The following is a 24,391-nucleotide window of genomic DNA, read 5'->3' on the forward strand; positions in this document are numbered from 1 at the left end:
ACACACCAAAATAACAGGGAAAAACCGGAATTCTATTTTCCTTGGTTAGATATCCGATTAAATATTACGTGGGTGGGAGAGGCACTCTTGCTGGGTTAATGAAAAGGGGTTTTTAAGGAGAGACTGGACAGCCAGTTGTCTGAAATGGAATAGGGTCTCCTGTTTGAGTAGGGGGTTGGGCTAGAAGACCTCCAGGGTCCCTTTCAATTCTCTTATTCTGTATTCCAAGTAGGGGGCTGGACTAGAGGACCTCCAAGGTCCCTTCCAGCTCTCTTATTCTGTATTCTGAGCAGGGGGTGGACTAGAAGACCTCCAGGGTCCCTTTCAACTCTCTTGTTCTGTATTCTGAGCAGGGGGTGGACTAGAGGACCTCCAAGGTCCCTTCCAGCTCTCTTATTCTGTATTCTGAGCAGGGGGTGGACTAGAAGACCTCCAGGGTCCCTTTCAACTCTCTTGTTCTGTATTCTGAGCAGGGGGTGGACTAGAGGACCTCCAGGGTCCCTTTCAACTCTAGTCTGTAACAGCTGACTTATAACCGTTCATTTAGCGACTGTCTGAAGTTACAACGGTGCTGAAAAAGGCAACTGATCCTCGCATTTACGACTTTTGTAGCACCCCCACGTTCTGCAGTCTTTGACTAATCATTCCTGCTTTTCAAAAGGTGGGGAGATATATATATATATATATATATATATATTTAAAACCAATCGTCAAGATAAGTAATACCTTGAGCAAATGAACAGCCCACACCCTTGGGCTAATAATAGTAATAATAATAATAATACCCATTTTAGATCTTGAGAAGGAGAGGACTGGAGCACCTCACGTATTTACCGTTCTGAGCAAGGGAAGGAGGCGATGCAGGGAAGGCCCCAGGCATGGAAGCTCAGAGGTCTGGAGAAGCACCACATGTGTCATGCGTTGAAATCCCATTTTCTTTTTCAAAGGATCCAGGCATTCTGGAGAAATCCATGAGGACAGTCAACTCCTTAGTATGGTTCAAAAGCAGCTTCTCTCAGAACGGAAGATCTTGGAGACCAGCCGTGAGGGATGCTCCTGTTTGAAAGGGCTTTGCTAGCAGGGGAAGAAAAAGTGATAATATTTCCACCCTCTAACATTTGGGGCCAGACATCATCTTCATCATCATGTTGGAAGGGATCTTGGAGGTCATCTAGTCCAACCCCCTGCTTAGGCAGGAGAACCTATCCCATTTCAGACAAATGACTGTCTAGCCTCTTCTTAAAAACCTCCAGTGATGGAGCACCCACGATTTCTAGTGGCAAGCTGTTCCACTGGTTAATTGTTCCTACTGTCAGGAAGTTTCTCCTTAGTTCCAGGTTGCTTCTCTCCTTGGTTAGTTTCCACAATGTAAAAAAGAGGTTGAGACTCTAGAAAGAGTGCAGAGAGGAGCAACAAACACAATCAGGAGACTGGAGGCTAACATATATAAGGAACGGCTGTTGGAATTGGGTATGTCTAGTTTAACGAAGAGAAGGACAAAGGGGGACAGGATAGCAGTGTTGCAACATCTCAGGGGCTGCCCCAAAGAAGAGGGAGTCAAGCTATTCTCCAAAGCGCCCGAAGGCGGGACAAAAAGCAACGGATGGAAGCTCATCAAGGAGAGAAGCAACCTAGAATTAAGGAGAAACTTCCTGACAGTTAGAACAATTAACCAGTGGAACAACCTGCCTCCAGAAGCGGTGAATGCTCCAACACTGGAAGTTTTTAAGAAGAGACTGGACAGCCATTTGTCCAAAGTGCTATAGGGTTTCCTGCCTGAGCAGGGGGTTGGATTAGATGACCTCCGAGGTCCCTTCCAACTCTCTTCTTCTATTCTATTCTAAACATCCTGCAAGTCAAAAGTTCAACCAACCAACTGTTGGCCTCTTGACAAGATTCATCATCCACATTTAGCCATGCCTTGAAGCTTTGGTGGTGGTGGGGGGGAAGCTCTTAAAACCTTGGAAGGACACCAGATGACCACGTTGTGTTGGCACCGAGTCACTTTCCTGAAATCACAACTTAGACCCTACTGTGCTCATAAGGGTGATGCTGTTGAATACAAGGCTGGGTGTGCTGCGGGTTGGAGAAACAACTGAAGCAAGAGAGAGTTTCCTTTTGACTTCTTACAAAGAAGCTGACACCATTGAATTCAGCAAGAAGAAGGATCAGAGGCTCTCCACCTTCTCATGAGCATCGTCAAACCAGGTCTCTTTGGGGCCCAAGAGTTTTATTTATTTAAAAGCCAGAACTTGCAGCCCACCGAAGACGTTGCCTTCTCCGTTTTGAGAAGACACCCATTTAAATTTAACCACGAGAGAGGAGTTAAGGTATCATTATCCAAGGCGTAATTAGCCCAGCCACTCCGACAAGTGGCTACAGAACAAAAATTACTCACATCCTTTTCTGCAGGGAACGAAAAAATAACAAGGAGGTGGCCGCGACTGGCTGAACAAACAAGGCAGGGACCCTTAAAATAAAGTGATAAATGGTGTAGGGATAAGGACCAGAGAACTTTGAAAGAACAGAACAAAAGGAATATTTCTGAAAATAGTGTTGATCCGCCTTGCCCAAAACGTTTGTGGTTTGGCAAACCAAGGCTGGCTCAAAGTTCTTGAGAACTTCTCAGCCTTCTTTTGGGGATCCATCTGTGGAGGACATATTACATCCCTGAGCAGTGTGCTGCAGCTGCCAAAAAAGCCAACACAATTGGAAAGGGAGAGGACAATCACATAAGCTTGGGGTCCTGGAGAACACTCAACCCCCCCCCCAACCTGGTTCTGCTTCTCCTTGCACGTTTTCTTTGCAAGGAAAATAAGAAAAGATATAAAAGGTGAAGCCTGGGAAGAGAAAATGGTCCTTCACCAAGGCCATTTGTTTGACTCCCTCCATTGGTGACAGAAGTTTCTTTGAGGTTCTCCTGCTGGGTGATGACAGAGATTTGAACCTCTCCCATTCTTGGTCTACAAGTTCTATCATTATGGGATAGATTGCTTCCCAACCTGGAGGAAAGATGGATAGAGATAAAAGCCGTTGATGGATCCCATCTGGACCTTAATCCGTGGAAATCTGTGTCCGATCAAACCATACTCCTGATGGTGTCACGAGATCTCAAGTTCTCCTGCCAAGGCTTAAACACCCTTATTTCTGGAAACCTACCTTAGTTTTTGAACTTCAGGCAAATCAAGAAATCTCCACGTGCTATGGAATTCATCTCTTCCAGCCCTTACATTGTACGATGTCCAGATAAAAAACAGACATGGACACCTCAGAAGCTGGGAGACGTTGATGATCATCACACAAGCTATGGAAGGCACGTTTCCCCCCCCCCCTTTTAAAATTGCAGAAAGACAACAAATGCTATTTTGGGCTCTCTTTTTTTTCATTTTGAGGAACGTGACAACTCCAAGGTGGAAATACAAGTCACCGAGCAATTTGTTCAGAAGACACAAAGGTGGAACAAGCCGGGCTGAAGATGAATCAGGTCATCCTCTGAAGAGGGTGTCACCTCGCATGCTACAATTAGACAACCTATAAAAGGGGGTTCAGCTTCCTGGCATTCCCACACTTTTGTCTCTGAGGCTGCTCACCTAATTTTGCTGAGCTGGGTGAGTTGAAAAATTGGGGGGGGGCATTAGGAGAGGAGAAGACAGGGGACAACTTGGAGGTTGAGCAATCCCTTAGAGCAGAAGTCCCCAACCTTGGTCACTTTGATTTGTGGACTTCAACTCCCAGAATTCCTTTTGGGGCCACCCTAGAAAAATAGAAAGCCTTCTTCATTGTCCCTTTTCCTGTCTTTGCAGAAAAGGACTTCAGGATGAGCTACTTTCTGGACAGCGTCTGCACCATTGTGGGAATCTTTCATAAGTATGCCCGATGCCAGCATGGCAACCTCGCTCTCAACCGGAGAGAAATGAAGATGCTTATCCAGAAAGAGTTTGGTGAAGTCTTGGAGGTGAGCACCAACTGTGGGGATGAGGGACTAAACTGAGTAATGCCCACCGTGATTCTGGGAGTTGAAGTCCACATGCCTTAAAATGATCAAGGTTGAGAAACACTGGGCTAGATCCTGCACTGTCCAAAATGAATCCTTACATGGCGCTCCTTCAGTGGAGAAGGTCAACCCAAGCTTGATGGACACCTGTCAGAGATGGTCTGGTGGAGCCTATTCTAGGAGCCAGGAAGTGGACTAGAGAAACTCTAGGGCCCCGTCCACGAGCCTAGAAACACCCTGAGCTACAATACAGAAATGGGGTAAAAATCAGGGGATACATCAAGGCCGAGCAAAGACCAAACTTGGGGTTGAAGGGATGACACGGCTCATTTCCAGCAGAGGGAGCAGTTGGGTCAGCCAACCACGCAGCAACCCTAATGGGACAACCTATATTTGGATGTCATTCCACTTAAAAAACCATAAATGATCAACTTAAGAGTGAAAACTGTTGAGGTGCTAGCGGTGACTGGGATGACCAGTGGGTCCATCCCCCAAACCAACTCTCTTTCTTTTTGATTTCTCTTCCCTTCCAGAATCCTTGCGACCCTCAGATAATTGAGCTCACTTTCAAGCTGCTGGACGTCAATGGAGACAGCTTGGTGGACTTCAACGAGTACCTGATTTTTGTCTTCCAAATCGCCAAAGGCTGTTACAGGTACCTGCAGCCCAGGGAGTATCTTCTTCGGGATGAAAGTAGCAGAGCCCTACATGAGGGAGAATCAGGAGGGTCCAAAAGAGAACGTCGGCAACTTCAGGATGGGGAAAGGAGAGGAGACTATGTCCCTGAGAGACGAGGTTTGGATGGGACTTCCCTACGTTTCATGGAGGAAGGAAGACGGCGGGAGGTGCTGGGACGCTACCTTCCCATTGGACCTGTAGAAGAAGAAGAAGAAGACCACAACTTTGAAGAACATGATCGTGAGTTGAGGGATGGTCATAGGAGAGACTGTCCATCTTGGGAACATCAGGAAAGGGACCGTGAAGGAGGTCATCTTGACTCACAAAGGCAGGAAGATATTGAGATACTAAAACCTCGTCAACTGAGACAACGGGAATCAGCCCTAGAAGATGTCTCTCCACGCCAGCCCCAAGAACTCGTGAGAAGAAATGACATCGACAGATGTGAAGCTCAGGCTCCCTTGGATGAAGAAGACCTGTGTTCTCCAACAGTCGTATCCAGGAGGGAAGAAATGAGGCAACGCCGTGGCCAGGAGACTAAGGGAAGACTCTTCAGATGTGGTTCTCAAGCACGAGTGGATCATGCAGAGTACGATGTTGAAAGAGGCCGGCTATCTCATGAACAGCGAGAACGCGAAGATGGATGGAGGGACCTGGAAGCGCACAATGAGCGGAGGTCTCGTGCCTTTGAACCCCGTGGGGCTGATGAGCGCCAAGATCGGATTCATCACCGAAGCCCAGTAGATGATTCTGTGGAGCGTCGCTCATTGTCCAGAGAAAGCGAGAGAAGATCTCAGTCCCATGAAGCTGACCAGAGGGAGGGTGAGAGAAGGAGGAGACAAGAACGCTATGTCCCTCAATCAAGAGAAGATGCTCATAGAGCAACCCGGGCAGAAGAGGAAGAAGTCAGGAGATCTGAAAGGAGACGTGTTGAATATGACTGGAGCAGACCACGATCACATGAAGCTTCAAGGAGAGCAGAAGTGGAAGGTCTGGAACGCAGGGAGCGAGAGAGCAGGAGGCCCTATTCTTCTGAGTTTGACAACATGGGCAGACCTTCCCGATCTCGTGAGTCTGAAGGCAGAGAAGAGGTCAGAAGGTCCCAACATCCTGAAGATGATGAGCAGGAGTTTAGCCGGGGGGAAACCCGTGCAGCAGAGAGTGGAAAAAGGAGACCCCAATCCCAAGAACCTGAAGCCAGAGACCCCAAGTATGAGCGCTCTCAAAGTTACGAAGAACTGAGGAGAGATGATCAGAGAAGATCCTGTGATTATGAAGTTTATGCCCTAGAAAGGGATGTTGCAAGAAGAAGGCTCCAGCCTCAACAATCACCCGAGAGAGAAGACCACCAGGAGAGGCAACGGTATTATGAACATGAATCTTCCCAATCTCGTGAGTCTGAAGGCAGAGGAGAGGTCAGAAGGTCCCAACGTCCTGAGGACATAGAGCGGAGAAGGCGGGAGTTCAGCCGGGAGGAAACCAAAGTTATGGAAGTTAGGAGGAGGAGATCCCAGTCCCTTGAGCCTGTGGCCAGGAACATCAGGTATGTCCGATCTCAAAGATATGAAGAGCCAAGGAGAGATGATCAGAGAAGACCCCGTGATTATGAAGTTCACTCCCTAGAAAGGGAGGTTGCAAGAAGGAGAAGGATCCAGCCTCGTCAATCATCCGAGAGAGAAGACAACCAGGAGAGGCAACGGTATTATGAACATGAATCTTGGGAGAACGAAAGAGACAGGAGAAGGCCTCAGTTATGTTACTCAGAGCCCAGAGAGAGGGAGATGAGAAGGCATCAGCTAGTTGACTCACGAGTTGATGAAAGGGAACAACTGCAGTCAAGAGAAGCAGTCACCAGACCAACACAACCCAATAGATTTTCTTCATCTGATAGTTCAGAAGACTATGACCAGACTAGACAACAGATATTTGAATCCAGACATACTCTACAAAGAGAAGGGAGGGGACAAAGCTGTGGTAGACTAAGCAGTGGCCAGAGAGAAATCTGGGCAATTGATATCGCTCAAAGAGAAGGTGAAGGGCAAAGGAGAACCAATGTTGAAATTAGAGATGTTGACCAGATCCGTGGTGTTGACCACAGAGAGAATGAGCCCCAGAGAAAAACCTCCATACGTGATTCTGAGGATGAAAACATTGATCAGAAGCAGACCCAAACTTATGAGGCTAGCTCAAGAGAAGGTGAAGACCAAAGAAGAACTTCTTCCCATGACTCTGGTACAAGACAGATCAACCAGAGGAGAACCCCAACATATGAGATTGACTCTAAAAATGATCAACGACCCAAGAAAATGCCATCACAGGATTCTGTTTACCACAGGTGGAGCCCCACACAAACTGACCTAGCAGAAGATGATCAGAAACCCACCAACCCATACGAAGTTGACCCAAGGAATGGTGAGCAACAGAGAAGAGCGCAGTCCTCTGTCCCTAATTTCAAGGGTACTGAAGTAATCCAACATAATATGGGGAACAGCTTTCAGCCCCGTGAAGCCACCTCTCTTTCCAACCAAACAGCTGACCATGAATTTGATCTGCTGAGGGACCAACGGCCTCCAGAGAGTGGTGAATCTCAACCATCAAGGAGGCCTGGACAACCTAAGGCAGAAGAAAGCCTGGTGAGTCCACATACACTCCAGCAGCAGCAGGCCACAAGAGAGAGCCAACGTTTGTCTGGACCAGAACTGAGAGGTCCCCAAAGAAGGTGGTTACAACACCATCAGACTGAGGGCCGAGAAGAAGAAGTTGGAGTCAACCAAACCCAACGAAAGGCCGGTTCACCTGTAAGCAACAGAGCTCTCTCCCAACCAAGTGAGCGACAGGTCCCTGAGATCGAAGCTGAAGGTCAGTCTGAATTATCTCTGGCTGGAGAGGGAGACAAAGCTGAGGAACCTGCTGCTCTTGACCAGCAGCAAGTCCACCGTGAAGGAGAAGCTCCTCAACCTGAAGTGGAAGATGATGATGGAAGTGGCTCATGGGCCCAGGAATCTCAGCCACTTTTGGAGGACGAAGACCAACACGCCATCCCGGAGAAGCCAAGCACTTCTCTGGTGGAAAGCAAATCGTGCGTGATTTGTAACCCGCTGTATGAATATCTGCTGGCCCAGAAGAAGCAGGAGGAGCCCTAGAAGTTGAGATGACGATGCCCGCTTGAAGTACTCTTTGCTTCCACATCTTCCTGCAGATGTTCTTTGATCCTGTTGAGTTTTGTTCTAATCAATTAATCAGCTCTAAATCAGCCCTTTCGGTCCACGGCGATACGCAGCAAAGGGTATAATGGGGTCCTGATCCCTTCCCTTGTAGACGTATCCATGGAAATGTAAACCTGGGTGAGAAAAAGGAAAGGGGTCTTCCAATCAGCTCCTCTAATCAGCCCTTTTGCTCTTCTGTGAATCTGAAATGCCTTCCAAACTCCACAGGAGGTTACAAGATGAGAAAGGGGTACCCCAAATTCTACCGCAAGTGATCAAGAAGCAAATGAGGGTCTCGGTGGAGGAAGACCCCAACCCCTTGGTGTCCGTAGGTATCTTTCTTCTACTATCAATAAATTCCTTCTGATTGAATCCATCAATTCTTCTTCTTCCTTCACTTTCTTTTGTCCGCTGGGGTTAGCGGCGTTTCCTTACTTATTTGTTTTTTGTTTAAAGTGGGGTGATTCCTCTGCTGGCCACCAGGGGGAGGGGCAGAGCGCAGAAAGCAGCCAGGGTTGGAGAGGGTTAAATATCTGGGGAAATGCTGGTTCAAGAACCGATGAGAGCTTTCTATTAAAAAAAAAAAATTGCGTTCAAGTCAGAGCTTGCAATGGGGAAAGTTGAAACAGAACCGCAAGAATGCAACTGGGAGGTTGCGTCTTTTACACAGCACTGCAATTGTGTTCCTCTGGGTGTTGCTACAGGCTATGTTTACCCCCCCCCCCATCCTTTTGGTTGCTAGGGAACACTTAATCCAGATCTTTTCATTAGCACCCAACCATGCAATTCTTTTAAAAAAAAAAAAAAAATCTCTGCTGGACTTTTTCCAGTTTGCAAGAGGGCGGAAAGAAGTCAGCTTAGCTTCAGAAAAAATTCCTCTTAAAGAAATCTCTCTTTTCTAAAAAAAAAAAAAAATTGTTATCTATATTTATTTATTAAATATATTGACTGCCCATCTTACCACAAGGTTTGCAATATTAAAAAGATGAAATAATAAAAAAGATTTTAAAAGATTTTTTGGGGGGTGTCTGTTTTTAGAAATGCCAAGGCTCTAGTCCTCATGGTTCTGAGGAAAGCCTCTAGGTGTGTTCTAGAAGGGAAGAAGCTGTGATAATTGGCAGGCGGCATGTGGCAAAGTTAGCGCTTGTCCCTTGGCACAAAGCAGTGGAAAAAATTGTCTGTCTCCAGCTTTTTTCCCCTTGTATTTTTTCTCAGAGTTTACTCAGAGGAGGTTGGGCTTGTGAGTGACTTCCTCCTCTGTGGCCCCTTTGCACAAAGGAAAATTAAAGCTCTGCAGAAAACTGGTTTCCTGTTATTTTTCCAGCACTGTATGGAGTAGGAATTTGGGAAAGAAACTTGATCGTAAAGCCAGTTGCGTTTGCTTCGGTTTGTGTGAATGCCGAAAACTGAATTCTGAAAATACTCAAGTCTGTTTCTCCCCGCCTCTTTTAAAAATTCTATTCTATTCTATTCTATTATATTCTAATTTCTATTTCCATTTCTATTTTCTATTTCTATTACCAACTGGAAAGCCTTCAAAGCTAACAGCCAGCTGATTCTGAGCAGCTGGGAAAGCTCAACCAGTTGGTTCCCTGCCTGCTTGCTGGTGATTTCTGCAAAACTCAGAAAGAGAGTAGGGCCTGAGTGAGTTAAACGGAGAAGCCGAAAAACCAACTTCCCTTTAAGCACATTCCAGAGTGAATGAAATAAGGTGGGGCGGGCGCCTTGTTCGCCTGAGTGTGTGTGTGTTTAGCCAAAATTGCTCAACGGGAAGACAGGCGGGGGAAGAGACAGGCGTTGGCTCAGCCGGGGAGGGGCTAGACCTTCCTTTCACCACTCCGGTCCCCAACCAGCTCACCAGCAACAGCCAACTTTTCCACTCTGCCCAGCCAGTTGCCGACCACAGTTATGGTAAGCGCACCCTGGCCCTGGAAGATGCCTCTGAAGCATGCCAAGCCAGAAAGAGGGGGGGGGTTCCTTCTCCATTTGCAATGGGGGGAGCGAGGGAAGAGCCAGGGAAAACTGGCTGGAAAAAAGGGGGGGAAGGACACCGTGGGAAGAAGGAGAAATGGACAGCAGCTGGAATGACCCCCAAAAAAGTTGACCGGATCCAACTTCATTCTCCCTTTGGACAGTTCCAGACTTTTCATCCTGGATGGGGGATTCCGGTTCCCCTGCTGCACAGACCCCCAAGTGGGTGGGGATGATGGGAAGTAGAGTGCTGGGCTTGCCAAGAAATTGGGGAGGGGGTCTCCATCAGCAGCCCGGAGAGCTGAGAAGAGTCCACCAAGGTGTGGTTGTCATCAGCCTCCCTTCTCTCTCTCTTTCTCTTTCTCTCTTTCTCTATCTCGGTCCAAAATGTGGTAGGTGTTTTTCAGTAGAATATGTCTTTCTTTCTTTTTCCTGGGGATAGAAAAATTGGGGGTTTTTTGCCTTGGCTGCAAGGTCAAAAGAGCAAAGCGTAGCAAGCGGTCAAATCTTTGCCGTTTTGGGTTGTGGTTTCCGTTTTTGTTCCCGGGGCGGCCTACGGAAAGGGTGTGGCTGTGCCGATGGACAATCTTTTCTCTCATTCCTCAAAATGGCTCAAGGTTCCTTCTGCAAAAAGCTGGGAGGGGGGTGGAGCAAAGTTCAACAGGGGAAGGCAAATCCTTACCGGTTGGATTTTGGCCTGCCGCACGAGGGTTGAAGGCCTACAAGCACCGCCAAGGAGAAAAACAGCGCTTTAGTTTGAGCTGTGGGACGGGCAGGAATTAGACAGATGGGTTGCCTTCCCATAAGACCCTTGAGAGATTAATGCCTAGGGACCCTTAGAGACCCTCCCCCACTCCAGGTCTCTAAAAGTTTATTTTCTCTTTGGTAAGTGTAAGATTGCATTTTTTGCAATCCACTGCACTTTGGGGAGTGGTTCATTTGGAAACTCTCATCAGTAAAAAGATTTCAAAATAACCCTCTTGGCTGATGTTTTGCAAAGTCAGCTTGTCAGATGGAGGATATAAGGCTGACTGGGGCAGAAGCAGAACAGAAATAACAGAGTTACACCAAGACGTCCCAAATCTTGAGTTACAAAATGGTTTTTTGCAGGTAAATATATTGGTGAACCTACTCTGGACATGATTCATTAGTATTTTAAAAAAAAGAAAGAAAACATATTTCAGCTGTTTCCACCCTATGCTGAAACTTGACCAGGTTAAAACATGGATGGGAGCCAGTCTACCATCTGCTAATCTAACCTGAGTTTGTTGTAAGTTTGTCTGTGCATGGGTACCAGTGGGCTAACAGAATAACAGAGTCGGAAGGGACCCTGGAGGTCGTCTAGTCCAACCCCCTGCCCAAACAGGAGTGCGTCTCCTCCAAAGTTGCCAAGTTGTGTGTGTGTATGTGTGCACCCATTGCCAAATGTGTTATATCTTTCTTGAGCCAAGAATTGACGTCTTTCCTATTTTGTCTTTGCAAGCAAAAACTAAGTTCCAGAAAATGCCACTAGAGGGCAATGAGCAAGTTTTGATCTGCAAATGAAAGAACAGCCTCTGGGCATGGGCAGACTGCCCTTGCTGAATTGGCTGTTGGGATATTAATGGGAGTGCCTCTCCCCTCCTGGGCTTATCCTGAATTTCCTCACCTGGGGAGGGGGCGGAGAATTTATTTGAAAGACCCTCTTTAAAACTTAAAGGCAACTGCGGCAGGGGGCAGGCAAACTGAATTAGCTCTGAAATTAATCCAAACTTAATTAGCTCTGAAATTAATCTATGTTCCGGGCCACTATTTCTCAACCTTGGCCATTGGAAGGTGGGTGGACTTCAACTCCCAGAATTCCCCAGCCAGTCTGGGGAATTCTGGGAGTTGAAGTGTCCACCCATCTTCCAAAGTTAAAAAAATTACTGTTCTAGGCTTCTTTCCGTGAGGTGCATCACTGCAACCTATGCAGAAGCGAAAGGGGCAGCTTGAAAAATGCACATTTTTCTCACTTCTGCAGTCGTCCAGGTACACCGCGGGCCCCACCGAAACCGAACGTTGCATCGAATCGCTGCTGGCGGTCTTCCAGCGCTATGCTGGGAGGGATTCGAACTCCAAGTCTCTCTCCAAGAAGGAATTCCGAACCTTCATGGACACAGAGCTGGGCTCCTTCACAAAGGTGGGATTGAGGGTTTATGCGCCTCTTTGATATCTACCTGGGAAACAGAATTCAATTTAGGCATCCGTGGTGGATATGGGCTCCCCCCGGTTGGCGGGATGTAGAATTGCAAACCCGGCTTGGCGCCAATGCCTACCTAGCTGGTGTTTTTATTCTATTGTTATGGAAACCAGGCGAAGGAAAGGTTCAACCAACGACTTCAAAGTAAATAAAAGAGCTATTGGGGGTGCTGAATCCTGAGATAACAGACTAACACAGCTGGACAGGACCCTGGAGGTCTTCTAGTCCAACCCCCTGCTGAAGCAGGAGAGCGTATACCTTTCTGAACAAATGATTGCCCAATCTCTTCTTAAAAACCTCCAATGATGGAGCAGTCACAATTTCCAGAGACAAGTCGTTCCACTGGTTAATTGATTTGGATTATAGAATCACAGAATAGCAGAGCTGGAAGGGACTCTGGAGGTCTTCTAGTCCAACCCCCTGCTCAAGCAGGAGACCCTATTCCATGTCAGACAAGTGCCTATCCATCTCTTCTTTAAAAACTCCAGTGATGGAGCACCCTCAACCTCTGAAGACTATCTGCTCCACTGATGAATTGTCCTCACTGTTAGGAAGTTTCTCCTTAATTCCAGGTTGCTTCTCTCCTTGATTAGTTTCCATCCATTTCTTCTTGTCTTGCCTTCTGGTGCTTTGGAAAATAGGTTGACCCCCCCCTCTTCTTTGGGGCAGCCCCTCAAACACTGGAATACTGCTATCATGTCCCCCCCCCCCAGTCCTTCTTTTTGTCTAGACTGGCCATACCCAAATCCTGCAACCGTTCTTCCTATATTTTAGACTCCAGGCCTTTGATCATCTTAGTTGTCCTTCTCTGCACCTTTTCCCAAAATCTCAGCCTCTTTTTTGTAACGTGATGACCAAAACTGGATGGAGGATTCCAGATGTGGCCTTACTAAGCTTTTTATGAAGTTTTTGTCCCCCTTATCTTTCAAGAAATCCATTTTTGGAGGAGGAGATCCAAAAAGGCCCAGCTGATCTTCCGTGTGATCTTTTTTTTTTTTAACCCTTTGCAGAACCAGAAAGATCCGGCTGTCATTGACCGTATGATGAAGAAGCTGGACATGAACAGCGATGGGCAGGTGGATTTTTCCGAGTTCTTGAACCTCATCGGAGGCCTGGCCCAGGCCTGCCATGACCACGTGGCTTCCGCGCCTGGTGGCGAGGCCCCCAAGAGACCGTGACGGCATCTGGGAGATGTCAAACCTCGTCCTCCAAATCATTCCAAAATCAGGGAAGGCTGTGCAACGTCCTTTACTTTTTAAAAAAAATCTGAATAAAATCGAGCATTAAATCAGATTTCTGTTTGTGCATAAAGGAGCAGAGCTGCGCCGGTCCCACGGAGTCATATAAGTGCAGGACAGGGGAAGTTAGCCTTGGGGAAAAGGAATCGCTCAGGAGCACCCCATCTGAACCCCTGACTCCAAGGTGCTTTGGGGTTTTTTTAAAAAAATAAGGCTGCTAGTCCTCTGTGTCTGGGGAATGAGCAGGGCAACGTGGCACAGCTAGGATTCTACCTGGCAGGGCAGGGTGAGAAGTGACACTCAGGCCTTTAAGCTGGCTGGGTTTTATTTGATTCATTTATGATCTGTTTATAAATCTTACTTTTATATATCTTAAGTCCAGGTAGCTCTTGTTTCTTTATTTCACACTGTCTGGTGGGACACCTCGCAAGACACACTCTTCTGCTGAAGGAAAAATCGGGCATGTTTTCCAGCAGTTAATCTTTTCTAAATACAGGTAGTCCTCGACTTTACAACCACAAGGGAGCCCAAAATTTCTGTTGCTAAGTGAGACATTTCTTAAGGGCTTAAGGGATTACCTGGACTGTATTCGCTGCAAGGTCGGCATTAAAAAAAAAATCTAATGTATGCTTTCCTAAATGGGCCGTACCAGGTTGAACCACTAGAGGGCAGAACATATACATATATATATATATATAAAATTTATGTCCTCTAAAGTGCATTTTGAACCCAGGAAAAACACACCCAGATACATAACCGGATCTCCGACATTCTCTACAAAGAATTCCGTTTCGGCTACTTGTCACCAGCGGTGAATAACGGCCGAAGGTTGGCATTTGCCAAAATCAGGCCCCGACTGTAACACATTAGGACAATCAGCCAGTGTGTTACGTTCCTGAGTTTTGATTGCAATGTTTCATATATTTTTTTCCCTCTCTCGCTTCCTTACCGACACCCATTCATGCTGGAAAGAAATATTCAATGTTTTTTCCCATTGTCTGGGGGCAAAGGGCTTTGAGACCGTGCTTCCCTTGCGTTCACTTCCCATAGTGGTGCAGTCCTTCCAGAAAACAGGGCTGTAACTGGGTGAGGCTGCACCTAACTTGGTTCATTGATTGACAGGTATACATAGGTTATTCTAGATCCACCCAGGAGGGGAATATTCACAAATATTTGCCTTCCAAGGCGACACGGTTTTAGGCTTCCACCATCTCCAGCCAATTCGAAATCTCCATTGCACAACTCAGCCTTGACACATCACACAAATTAGTCAACCTGTTTGCATCACACTTCTCCCTCAACGATACAACCAGCTGGGATCACACACACACACACACACACAGACACACACAAACCCTCCCCCCCCAAATTCTTTTGCTTTTTTTTCCCTCTTCCCTCTCCTTCTGGTCTTCCTTTATTGCTGTGCCTCAGATATCGTCTCCTCTTCCAGGGCTTGTATTTGACTGTAAATGCTTTCGTAAAGAAAGAGAGAGCTGGTGGGAGACACCGCAAACTTTTGGGGGGAAATGGAAACTGGGAAATCGGTGGAACAGATTTTATTTTATTTTTCCTGGCTGAAAGAATTGCGAGAAACAATGCCTGTAAAAAAACAAAAAACATTTCAGGGCTTTACTGGAGGGTTTCCACGGAAGCTGGAAAGAAAGGAGCAGAGATAACAGCTCTGAGATGGAAAAATGCAGATCTTTGCAAAACTGAGTCTGCCAAAGGCATGGCAGGCCAGGCCAGCTAGCCAGGAACAAACCGCGATGTCTTTGTCATAAAATGGGGCAAAACTCATTTCACCAATGCCTCACTTAGCAACAGAGTTGAGGCCACTCAGTTGAGGACTACTTGTAAATAAATATTTTCTTTAATCAAACTTAGTGGCGAGGATCGGAAGTTTGAGAGGTGAACATCCGGAAGAGATGCTAACAGGGAATATTGTCTGTTTTTCCAGGGCCGTTTCATTCCTGAAAAGTTTCGTGAACTTTTTCGTTACAATGAGGCAGCTGTAAGATTTCTTGAAAAGCCAGTCAGAGAAGGTTTTTTTGTTTTTGTTTTTGTTTTCCTCTCTCCTCTTTGTTCTGCCCAGGTGGTCTCAGCAAGTAGTCCTGGACTCACAACCACAACCACAGCCCAACGTTTCTGTTGCTAAGACATTTGAGACCTCAAGGGAACCCCAACAGTTGTTAAGCTAGCCCCACGGCTATGAATTGAATCTTTAAGTGGTTTTATTTTATTTAATTATCAAATTTATTTGCCCTCCCTCTGGCCCTTCAAGGTGACTCTGAATGGCAAATTAAACAAATTGGCATTCTAGAAAACTAAAAAGAGAAATATTTTTGGGCTGGCTATAATATTAGGAAGTTGGGGGAGGTCACCCTTTGAGGGAGACCAGCAACCAAGAACAGACAGGATTAGAGATTTTCCTGCACCTAGGTAATGCAAACTGCATTTGTTAGTAGGGGATGCCCTGCTAAATGGAATAGAATCGAATTGAAAGGAACCTCGGAGGTCATCTAGTCCAACCACCCCCCCCAGACAAATGGCTGCCCAGTTTCTTCTTGAATACCTCCAGCGACCCACAACTTCTGAAGGCCAGCTGTTTTTTCCTGACCCCGCACCCTTCAAAAAATGTCTCTCCCCTCTTCCTCTAAATGTCTGAGCAGGGCGTGTGCAAGCAACAATACAGAGGGAGCCTCCAGCCAAGAATAACACGTGAGTTTGTATCTGGAGGATGGAATTCAGGAATGCAGAGGAGGACAAACAGGTGGGCAGGGCAGGAAAAGTTAGGGAAAAGAAAACGAAGAATGCAGAACAGTTGTAACCTCTTGATGGGGCAAGAGAAGAATCCTCTCTTTTCCCTTTATGCCATTTCCTTTTATTTTATTTTCAAGTTATTTATACATGTATGAAACATTGGTTTAAACTGGGGTTGAGTTTGGGGCCCAGTTCAGCTTCTGGTAGCAAAAGCAAGATAAACCATGATATTCCCATTGGAACAAGCTCAGCGTTTGGATGGGAGACCAAGAGGAGATTTTTTTTTTTTACAAAATGTAAATTAATTTTAATTAAATTTTAATTTGTAACTTAGACTCGGAAGCCAACCCAAGGCCATGCCCCGTCCCCGCGGAGTCCGGCCAAGAAAGAGCCTCTCTTTAAGGGTCCGACGCCCAGTTAGACACAGTTTTGGCGCGTCTCCAAGAGGTTGGTTTCTCGCGCGAGCGTCTGCAGATGTGAGTCCGGCTTCTCCGCCCCCGGCCCGGCCCAGCCCGGCCTAGCCCAGCCCAGCCCAGCGAGAATTGCGGAGGCGGTGGCCGGCCAGCCTCACTCTGCCTCTGCCAGCCGTCGCTCCAGGCTGCTCGCTCACCGGGTGAGTCTCTCGGCTGCGCCGCGCGTAACGGGGCGCGCGTAAAAGCGCGGCACGCGTAAAAGCGGGGCGCGCTGCTGTGCCGGGGAGCCCCCCCAAAAAGAATCGGCTGTGCCTTCTGGGTCCTGAAACGCAGAGTGTGTCTGTGGGGGGGTAGTGTCTCCCCTCTGGGGAGGGGAGGGGGAGGAGGAGGCATGGATAGAGAGAGGGGGGGACTCCATCTCTGCGTCTTTTTGCAGGAACTTGGGGAGAAGTGGGGAATCGGCGCTGGGCTGGGCGCTGGGGCTCGGAAAAGCCGCGTTTCTGGCTCAGGGTGTGGCCCCCGGCGGGGGGGGGCACTGCGTACGTGTGTGCCCGGCTGTCCTGATGAAACACCCGCCCGATGAGGGGGGCTCCGCCTTGTGCCCAACGCTGCCAACGGATTTTGGGGTGGGGTCTCTCCATTTTTGAAAGGCGTTTTTCTTTGGTGGGGCGGGAGGGGGGGATGAATGCCACACTGTGTTGGACAAGCGGGAGTGCTCTCTCGCGCCCCCCCCCCCAATACATTGGCCAACAGCCGGAGGCGAAATCCTGCAGAGGCGTCTGTTTCTAGAAAGGCCCTTAAGGACAGGATTTGGACATCGCCTCTCAAGTTTTACCTTTTTCGACCTCCCCGGGAACGGTTACAGAGGGAGCTCTCCTGAGTTGCAGAGGAGGTGTGCAGTAGACAAGATGCTAGTCCTCAGTGTTCCTAAGGGGAACAGAAGCGCCAGGTTTTCACCGAGGTGAACCCCCACCCACCCCAACTGCCCTTTTATGGCTCCAATTATGAAGTTCAATTATGAATTTCTCCTCTGTATTGGGCCCCTCCCTACCCCAACGTTTTACGTTGCAAGGGACTTAAAATTCCTCTTCCTTTTTTTTTTTTTTTTTTTGCTGGTTGAATTTGGGTGTGGCGTGGTGGGTGGGGGAAGGTATTTTGGGGCTGAAAACTCGGCTTTTTTCTTCCCCAAACATCTTCCTTGGACCTTCCCTGCTGCAACAATTTTAGCTTCTGGATTTTTTATTTTTATTTTTAATCCGCTTGCCCAGTTTTCCAAAGTTGTTAATAGCAAGATTTGGGGAATTGAAGGACTGCCTGAGTTTCGGGGTTGGTATAGGCTGGTTTTGAAGTTCCTGCTCTGATCTGATGGAAGGAAGGGGAAGGGGGGGGGCTCACCCAGAGGTGGCTGGTAAAACTGTCGAGTTGAAAGCTTTTGGGGGGGGGGGAAGAGCAGGAAACAGCAGGTGACTTGCAGCCAACAGATGGGCGAAACCAGATCGAACGTGTGAACTCCAGGGTGTTTCTCTCTTCAGACTTTCCGTGACCTTCATAAAATGGCTCAAGGCCAGATCAGTCAGCTGAGAGGCTGCCTCCATCTGGGATGACCCAGCCCTGTCCCCCCCTCCCCATTTTAGAAAAACGGGTTGGGTGGGGCTTGGAAGACCTCAGAAAGTGACTCTGTGTCGCAAGGGTGGTTTTTTTGGCTCCGTCTTGGGGGGGGGGGCTGAGAGGCCCCAGACTTAAAAGCCAGCTGAAACTGCTTCTTGGAGCCAGCCTGCAGTTTTCCTTGGGGGGTTCTCCAGAGGTAGACTGCCTCTGGGCGTGGAGGTTCCATCTGGGGTTGCCACGCCTTGCTTAGAGCTGGGCTCCTGCTTTCCTTGGAGGTTCTCAAGAGGTAGACTGCTGCTGTGCGTGGAAGCTCCATCTGGATCCAAGCTCCAGTTTTACTTGGGGTTTCTTAGAGGTAGACTGTCACTATGTACGGAGGTTCCACCCAGATTCCAGACTTAAAAGTGAGCCAGCCTAGAGTTTTCCTTGGGGATTCCTCAAGGTAGACTGCCTCTGGGTATGGAGGTTCCACCTTAGGTTGCCATATCTTGCTAGATCAAGCTGCTACTTTCCCTGTTCGTTTGTGGGAAGGCCCCAAACGGGGCATTGCCCACCTTGCAGCTGGCTTCCCCAATTGGGGGCTGTAAGGTAGACTGCACCTGTTCACGGAGACACCCCTGAACTGTCCAACTTGGGCAGAGGTGGTCCAGGAATTTTATTTCTACTCTGTGCTCTTTCAGAAGCCATTTGAGCTCATGGCTTAGGGCAGCATCTGGTGGCCATGAGTTCCCCCAACCAGCTGAAAATCCCACCATAGGCTTAATATTGTTTGGGAACCCCTCACCCTAGACTACAGTAGAAAACAGAAACATCTAATTCCGTTTATACTATACCCTGCTTTCTGCAGCCATGCCAAAATAAAAATTGCTGGGTTAAGTTTTGTCACTTTTCTAGAATTCGCCCCGTGCCGGGGTTAGACTGGATGACCTCTAAGGTGCTTCCAAGGCTGATTCAGGGCGGAATCTACCTGGGACAGAAGTCAGCAGGGCATCAAACCTCACCAACTGGTCTTTGAAAATGGGACAGTCCCTAAAAACCAACAAGACTCAGTGGGTGCCAATAAAGGAGAATATTTAGCTGAATATTATGCATGCCTGGTTGGTATGCATGACCTTCAGCTGGAAAATGTCGAAAAGCTAAGAATATTTCTTCAGCGAGGCAGAGATCTTGGCGCCTGGTCTCTGACAATCTTGGAGTCTTGTAGGATCAATAACACCCAATTCAACCCAAAGATAATAATCAGCAGCAGTTTTGCAGGCCGCTGGTTTGAGATAGTTCATTGGGGGGGGGGGAACTCAGGTTTAGCTGCTGAATTCAGCTGCTCGGACAGACCCATCCCTTTCCAGATCTGTTTATTTATTTATTTATAGTGTTGCCTTCAATGTTTGCTTGACTGCCTCTATTCAGCCAATGGATCCTCAGGGGGCCCACAGACCCGCAAAATGATTAGCTGCATTTGCTGGATTAATGAAGCCCCCAGCTTTGGGAGCAGTCTACCTTCCCCAGTTTCTGGGAAGGCTCAGAGAGGGAAAATTGCTTTCTCTCCATCTAGCTTGTGAGCATCCTGATGTCCCAGCATGTTATTTTTGCAAAAATAGGGCATGCCTGTAGTTTGTAAATAAACATAATTAGGAATCTTGGCTTGCAAATCTATCTATCTATCTATCTATCTATCTATCTATCTATCTATCTATCTATCTATCACTTTTGAGAGCAAGCAACAAAATTTCATTTTTAATGTGTGCTAATGTGTCCACAGTAAAAAATGTCAATAAAGTTTGTCTGCCTGTCTGTCTGTTTATCCTTTCTCTCCCTCTCTATTATTTTAATTCCTTCCCTGTTTCTATTTTTCTTTTTCTTTCCTTCCTTCCTTCCTTCCCTCCCTCCCTCATTTCTTTCCCTCTTGCTGTTTCTCTCTTTCTGTTTCTCTCTTTCTCCCCCTCTTTTCACTCTTTTTTCTTCTCTTTCTCTCTCTTTTCTCTTTCTCTCACTTAGCTCTCTCTCTCCTCTTTCTCCTAGCGCTCTCTCTCTCTCTCTCTCTCTCTCTCTCTCTCTTTCTCTCTCTCTCTCTCTTTCTCTCTCTGTCTGTCTCTCTCCCCCCCCCCCAATACTTGGGCTTCGCAAGATGTCCTTGGAGAGGTTTGAAGGCTGGCTGTTTAGAAATATTGCCCGCTCTGTCTCCAAGGCTTGGCTAGGATGTATGTCTGGCAAGGCAGATTCTGAGTTTCTGGGTAGGAAACCGCCACGCCCAGCCCTCTGCAGCTCGGAGAAACCGTCACTCTTGGCCAAAGGAGACTCCATTAGAATCCCATCGGGTGGATGTCATCCCGGAGGTGGAGAAACCACCGAATTCGCTTGCCCAAGAGATGTAAACCACGAGCCGCTTCGCTTCTCTCTCTCTCTTTCCCCTTTGCAAAGTTCCAAGGCTAATTTTAATTCCCGGGTGGGCAGGAGAAAGGGCTGCAGTTATATCTCACCTAAGCTAACCTAAGTCCCTTTCAAAAACCATAATATTTAAACTACCTCCGAGCTACAGAGAGAGAGAGAGCCTACCTTTTTAAGCCCACTCTGCCACCCAAGGCGGAGTGATTGGCTGTGCTTTGCAAAAAAAAGGGCATAGACCTATTCGCTAGGATATAAAAAGAGGGGGCGAAAATATCAATTATAACAAACAGGAGAGTCTAGCTGCTAGGCTTTTGGGATGTAACTGGTTGCGTAGTCCAGAGGCAAATTTAAATTAGGGGGAGTGTACACACACATATTGCATGAATGCTCCCCCGCAAATTTAAATATCTACCAATGTTTAGCTTATTTAAGTATCTATCAATATTATCTAGCTTATTTAAATATCTATCAATATCTAGCTTATATTTAAATATCTACCAATATCTTATATTTAAATATCTACCAATATCTTATATTTAAATATCTACCAATATCTAGCCTAATATCTATCAATATCTAGCTTATTTAAATATCTATCAATATCTAGCATATTTAAATATCTAGCTGATTTAAATATCTACCAATATCTAGCTTATATTTAAATATCTACCAAGAGCTAGCTCATTTTTCCCCCCAGGAAATGTTGGTTTTCTCAGATATCAAGATTAAGATTTTAGTGCCTTAGTACAGGCCACATTTAATCAAAGATTGTTAGCCAGAGGGAGCTCCCCAAACGGGAAAGATGGTCCTGAAGCTGATTTACAAGGAGAGATTTAAAATAACCAAGTGGCTAGTCCCTAAGAGAGGAGCAAGGCTTGGGGCTTTAGGGCCGACCGCGTTCAGCAGTGAGAAATGTACCAGAGGGGAACTAAAAAAAAATAATAAAAAAAAAAGCAAACAGCCTCCTTCTGCTTTTTTAATTTCCATGGTGAGGAATGGGTGCTTTGTGAGATATATAATGTTATTTTTATTTTTTTTTCTCCCCACCCCCCCTTCGGCCCGAAAGGCTTGAGTTCATTCAATAAAACAGCAGCTCCGAGGGCCGAAAAATACTAACGGAGTTGGGGACACACCCAGGGTTGGCAGGAAAACAACTGTTGGGATTGCAGCAGAGGCACAGTGCCCAAGTTACTAAAGCTTTGCTTACTCATTGCAGCAAGCAGGAGGGGATACCTCCCTCCTCGCCCTTTCAAAGCCAGCTTCTAACCACAAAGGCGAGCCCCAAATTCTTTGTTGTGTTACTAGCAAGCAGTGAGTCAGTGGGAGAAACAGCGGCTGAGCTCATCTTCAACCAAGGCTTGTACACTGCTCATGCCTTTCTGCCTGGATCAGCCTCCCGGAGGGATGAGAGACAATGTGTGTCTGCAATTAGTCATCTGGTTGTGGGGTGTGTGTGTGTGTGTGTGTGTGTGTGTGTGTGTGTGTCTGTGAGCTGCAGCAGATGGCCTTTATCAAGAGGGGCAAAGTCAGAATGAGATTTGTGCAGCATAAAAGTTGGACTTTCTCCTGTCTGGAAGGGCCTCTCCAGCTTGGAAATGGGTGGATTCAATTCAGAATAAAGCTGGAAGGGACCTCGGAGGTCCTCTAGTCCAGCCCCCTGCTCAAGCCAGAGAAGGTACACCATTTCAGACAGATGACTTTCTACTCTCTTCTTGAAAACCTCCGGTGACCCCTTGAGTGCTTCTCGAAGAAATCTAAGGACTTCCTGCAGAAGTCCTCGCCTTACAAGCAAAATTTACATTGCTAAGCGAGACATTGGTTAAGTGGATTCAGCCCAATGGCACGGTGCAGTTCGTTAAGTCAGGAACCCAATTGTTAAGTGAATCTGGCTTCCCACACTGTCGAAAGGTCGCAAAAGAGGATCGCGTGACCCCCCCCCGGGGACATGCTGCGACCGTCGTAAATACGAGTCGGTGGCCAAGCCTCATGAATTTTGACCACGGGGAGGCTGCGACGGCTGTTAAGTGTGAAAACTGGTCCTCGGTGACTTTTTTCAGCGCCGGCCTAACTTTGGACGCTAAATGAACCGTCGTAAAGTCGAGGACTACCCGAAAGGGTTAGGTTAGGGCTCCTGGGAGTTGCAAACACTCAGAGCTGTGGCCCACGGGGGGCCTTGCATTCCGGACAAGATCCAGAAGGGGGAGAAATGGCCCACCAACCTTCTCTTTTTTCACCTCCCCTTCCTTAGACTCGGTTTGCCCCCTGAGACCCCCGCCAAGATGCCCTCCCAGCTGGAGCACGCCATGGAGACGGTCATGTTCACCTTCCACAAATTTGCCGGCGACAAGAACTACCTAACCAAAGAGGATCTGCGGCTGCTGATGGAAAAAGAGGTCCCGGGGTACATGGAGGTGAGTGAGGAGAAGGGATGTTGGGGGGGGTGTCCTCCAAAGACCCCTCTCTGGGGAAGGAGTTGCCCCCTGTGAAAGGAACCCCCTCTTTAAGACAACCTTTCTCCTCCTCCTTTTCCTCCTCCTCTGTTGTAACCCTCTCCTTGTTGTCTTCTACACTGTCGTCACGATAATCTCTTTGTCCTCCTTCTCATCGTCTTCTCCACCGTAATCATCTCCTTATCTTCTTCCTCTGTCTTGGTCACTGGTTTCATCTTCCTGTTCATTGTGTTCTCCATCGTGTTCATCGCATCTTGTCATAATGTGCATCGTGATCGTTGTCTCTTTGTCCATCGCAATCATCTCAACCTCTCCTCCTCCACCTTCTCCGTCATGATCCTCACATCTTCTCCTCATCTCCTCTGTCGTGATCGTCCTCTTCTCCGTCTCCACCATGACTATCTCTTCAACCTCCTCATCTTCTCTTTTTCCATCAAAACCATCCAATCCTCCTCCTCTGTCACGATCATCTCATCTTCTCATGACCATCTCCTCAACCTCATCTCCTCCTCCATCATAATCATCCCATCCTCTTTCTCCATCACATCACCTCATCCTCCTCATCTCCTTCTAAATCATGACCATCTCTTCAACCTTCTCCTCCTCTTCTTCTCCATCACAATCATCTCCCATCTCCATATCTCCTTCTCCTTCATCATGACCATCTCCTCAACCTCATTTTCTCCTCCATCTTCTCATCTCCTTCTAAATCATGACCATTTCTTCAACCTCCTCCTCTTCTTCATCACAATTATCTCCTTATCTCCATCATGACCATCTCCTCAACCTCCTCATTTTCTCCTCCTACTTCCCCATCATAATCCTCTCATCCTCCATCACGGTCATCTCCCCATCCTCTGTCTTCTCATCTCCTCCTCCTCCTCCTCCGTCGTGACCATCTCCTCCTCTCTCCTCCCTTGTTTCAAACCATCTCTAGAATCAGAAGGACCCCATGGCCATCGACCGGATCATGAAGAACCTGGAGGAATGCCGAGATGGCAAAATCGGCTTCGAGGGCTTCCTGTCCCTCTTTGCCGGCTTGACCAACGGCTGCAACGAGTATTATGTCAAGAAAATGAAGCCTTCAGGGAAGAAGTTCTGAACTGGGCAGACCCAGCTGGCTCTTCCCAAGCACTGACGGCGCGTTTTGGCCCAGGGAGAGCTTCAACGGTGCCCGCCTCGCCTGCCCGCTTCCCCATCCAAAGCCAGCTCCTTCCGCTTCAAAGTGGCACACGTTGTCCCAGGCCTGACCACCCGAGCTGACCACGTCCAGGAGAAACTAACCCCGAATCAAAATGGTGAAAAACGCACACGGACCACCTTGTTTGCGCCCAAAATTACGCTTCCGTTTGCCCTTACGCTGTGTCCTCGGCTGAGAAATAAATATCTCTTTTTTTTTTTTTTGTATTGGCATGCCTGTTCTTTTATTGTTACTGGGAATAAAACTCCAATAACTGTACAGGCACT

At 47.4% G+C, this 24,391-nt stretch overlaps 2 protein-coding genes across 2 annotated transcripts; both read left to right on the top strand.

Moving 5' to 3' along the window:
• Positions 1 to 3,817: 3,817 nt before the first annotated feature.
• TCHHL1 (trichohyalin like 1) lies at positions 3,818 to 5,416 on the top strand. The gene is made up of 3 exons (XM_039363441.1): positions 3,818 to 3,985; positions 4,528 to 4,687; positions 5,229 to 5,416. The coding sequence occupies exons 1-3, from the start codon at positions 3,818 to 3,820 to the stop codon at positions 5,414 to 5,416; spliced, it is 516 nt and encodes a 171-aa protein (XP_039219375.1).
• A 4,214-nt stretch (positions 5,417 to 9,630) lies between these two features.
• On the top strand, positions 9,631 to 24,328 carry S100A10 (S100 calcium binding protein A10). The gene is made up of 5 exons (XM_039363443.1): positions 9,631 to 9,789; positions 11,852 to 12,010; positions 13,081 to 13,244; positions 22,723 to 22,885; positions 23,862 to 24,328. The coding sequence occupies exons 1-5, from the start codon at positions 9,787 to 9,789 to the stop codon at positions 24,024 to 24,026; spliced, it is 654 nt and encodes a 217-aa protein (XP_039219377.1). The 5' UTR covers positions 9,631 to 9,786; the 3' UTR covers positions 24,027 to 24,328.
• The last annotated feature ends 63 nt before the right edge of the window (positions 24,329 to 24,391 follow it).

This window comes from Crotalus tigris, unplaced genomic scaffold, assembly GCF_016545835.1.
Source record: "Crotalus tigris isolate CLP2741 ecotype Arizona unplaced genomic scaffold, ASM1654583v1 scf7180000019553.37968852642:3898890, whole genome shotgun sequence".
NCBI classification, from domain to species: Eukaryota; Metazoa; Chordata; class Lepidosauria; order Squamata; family Viperidae; genus Crotalus; species Crotalus tigris.

Bases quoted from the DNA above. Each gene is read 5' to 3' on its own strand.
- TCHHL1 (XM_039363441.1), top strand. From the start codon at position 3,818: ATGAGCTACTTTCTGGACAGCGTCTGCACCATTGTGGGAATCTTTCAT. The intron at 3,986-4,527 runs AACTGAGTAATG...CTTCCCTTCCAG, and splicing joins ACTGTGGGGATGAGGGACTA to AATCCTTGCGACCCTCAGAT. The intron at 4,688-5,228 runs GTAGCAGAGCCC...AAGACTCTTCAG, and splicing joins GTATCTTCTTCGGGATGAAA to ATGTGGTTCTCAAGCACGAG.
- S100A10 (XM_039363443.1), top strand. The intron at 13,245-22,722 runs GTGACGGCATCT...CCCCTTCCTTAG, and splicing joins GGCGAGGCCCCCAAGAGACC to ACTCGGTTTGCCCCCTGAGA. The intron at 22,886-23,861 runs GTGAGTGAGGAG...AACCATCTCTAG, and splicing joins AGGTCCCGGGGTACATGGAG to AATCAGAAGGACCCCATGGC.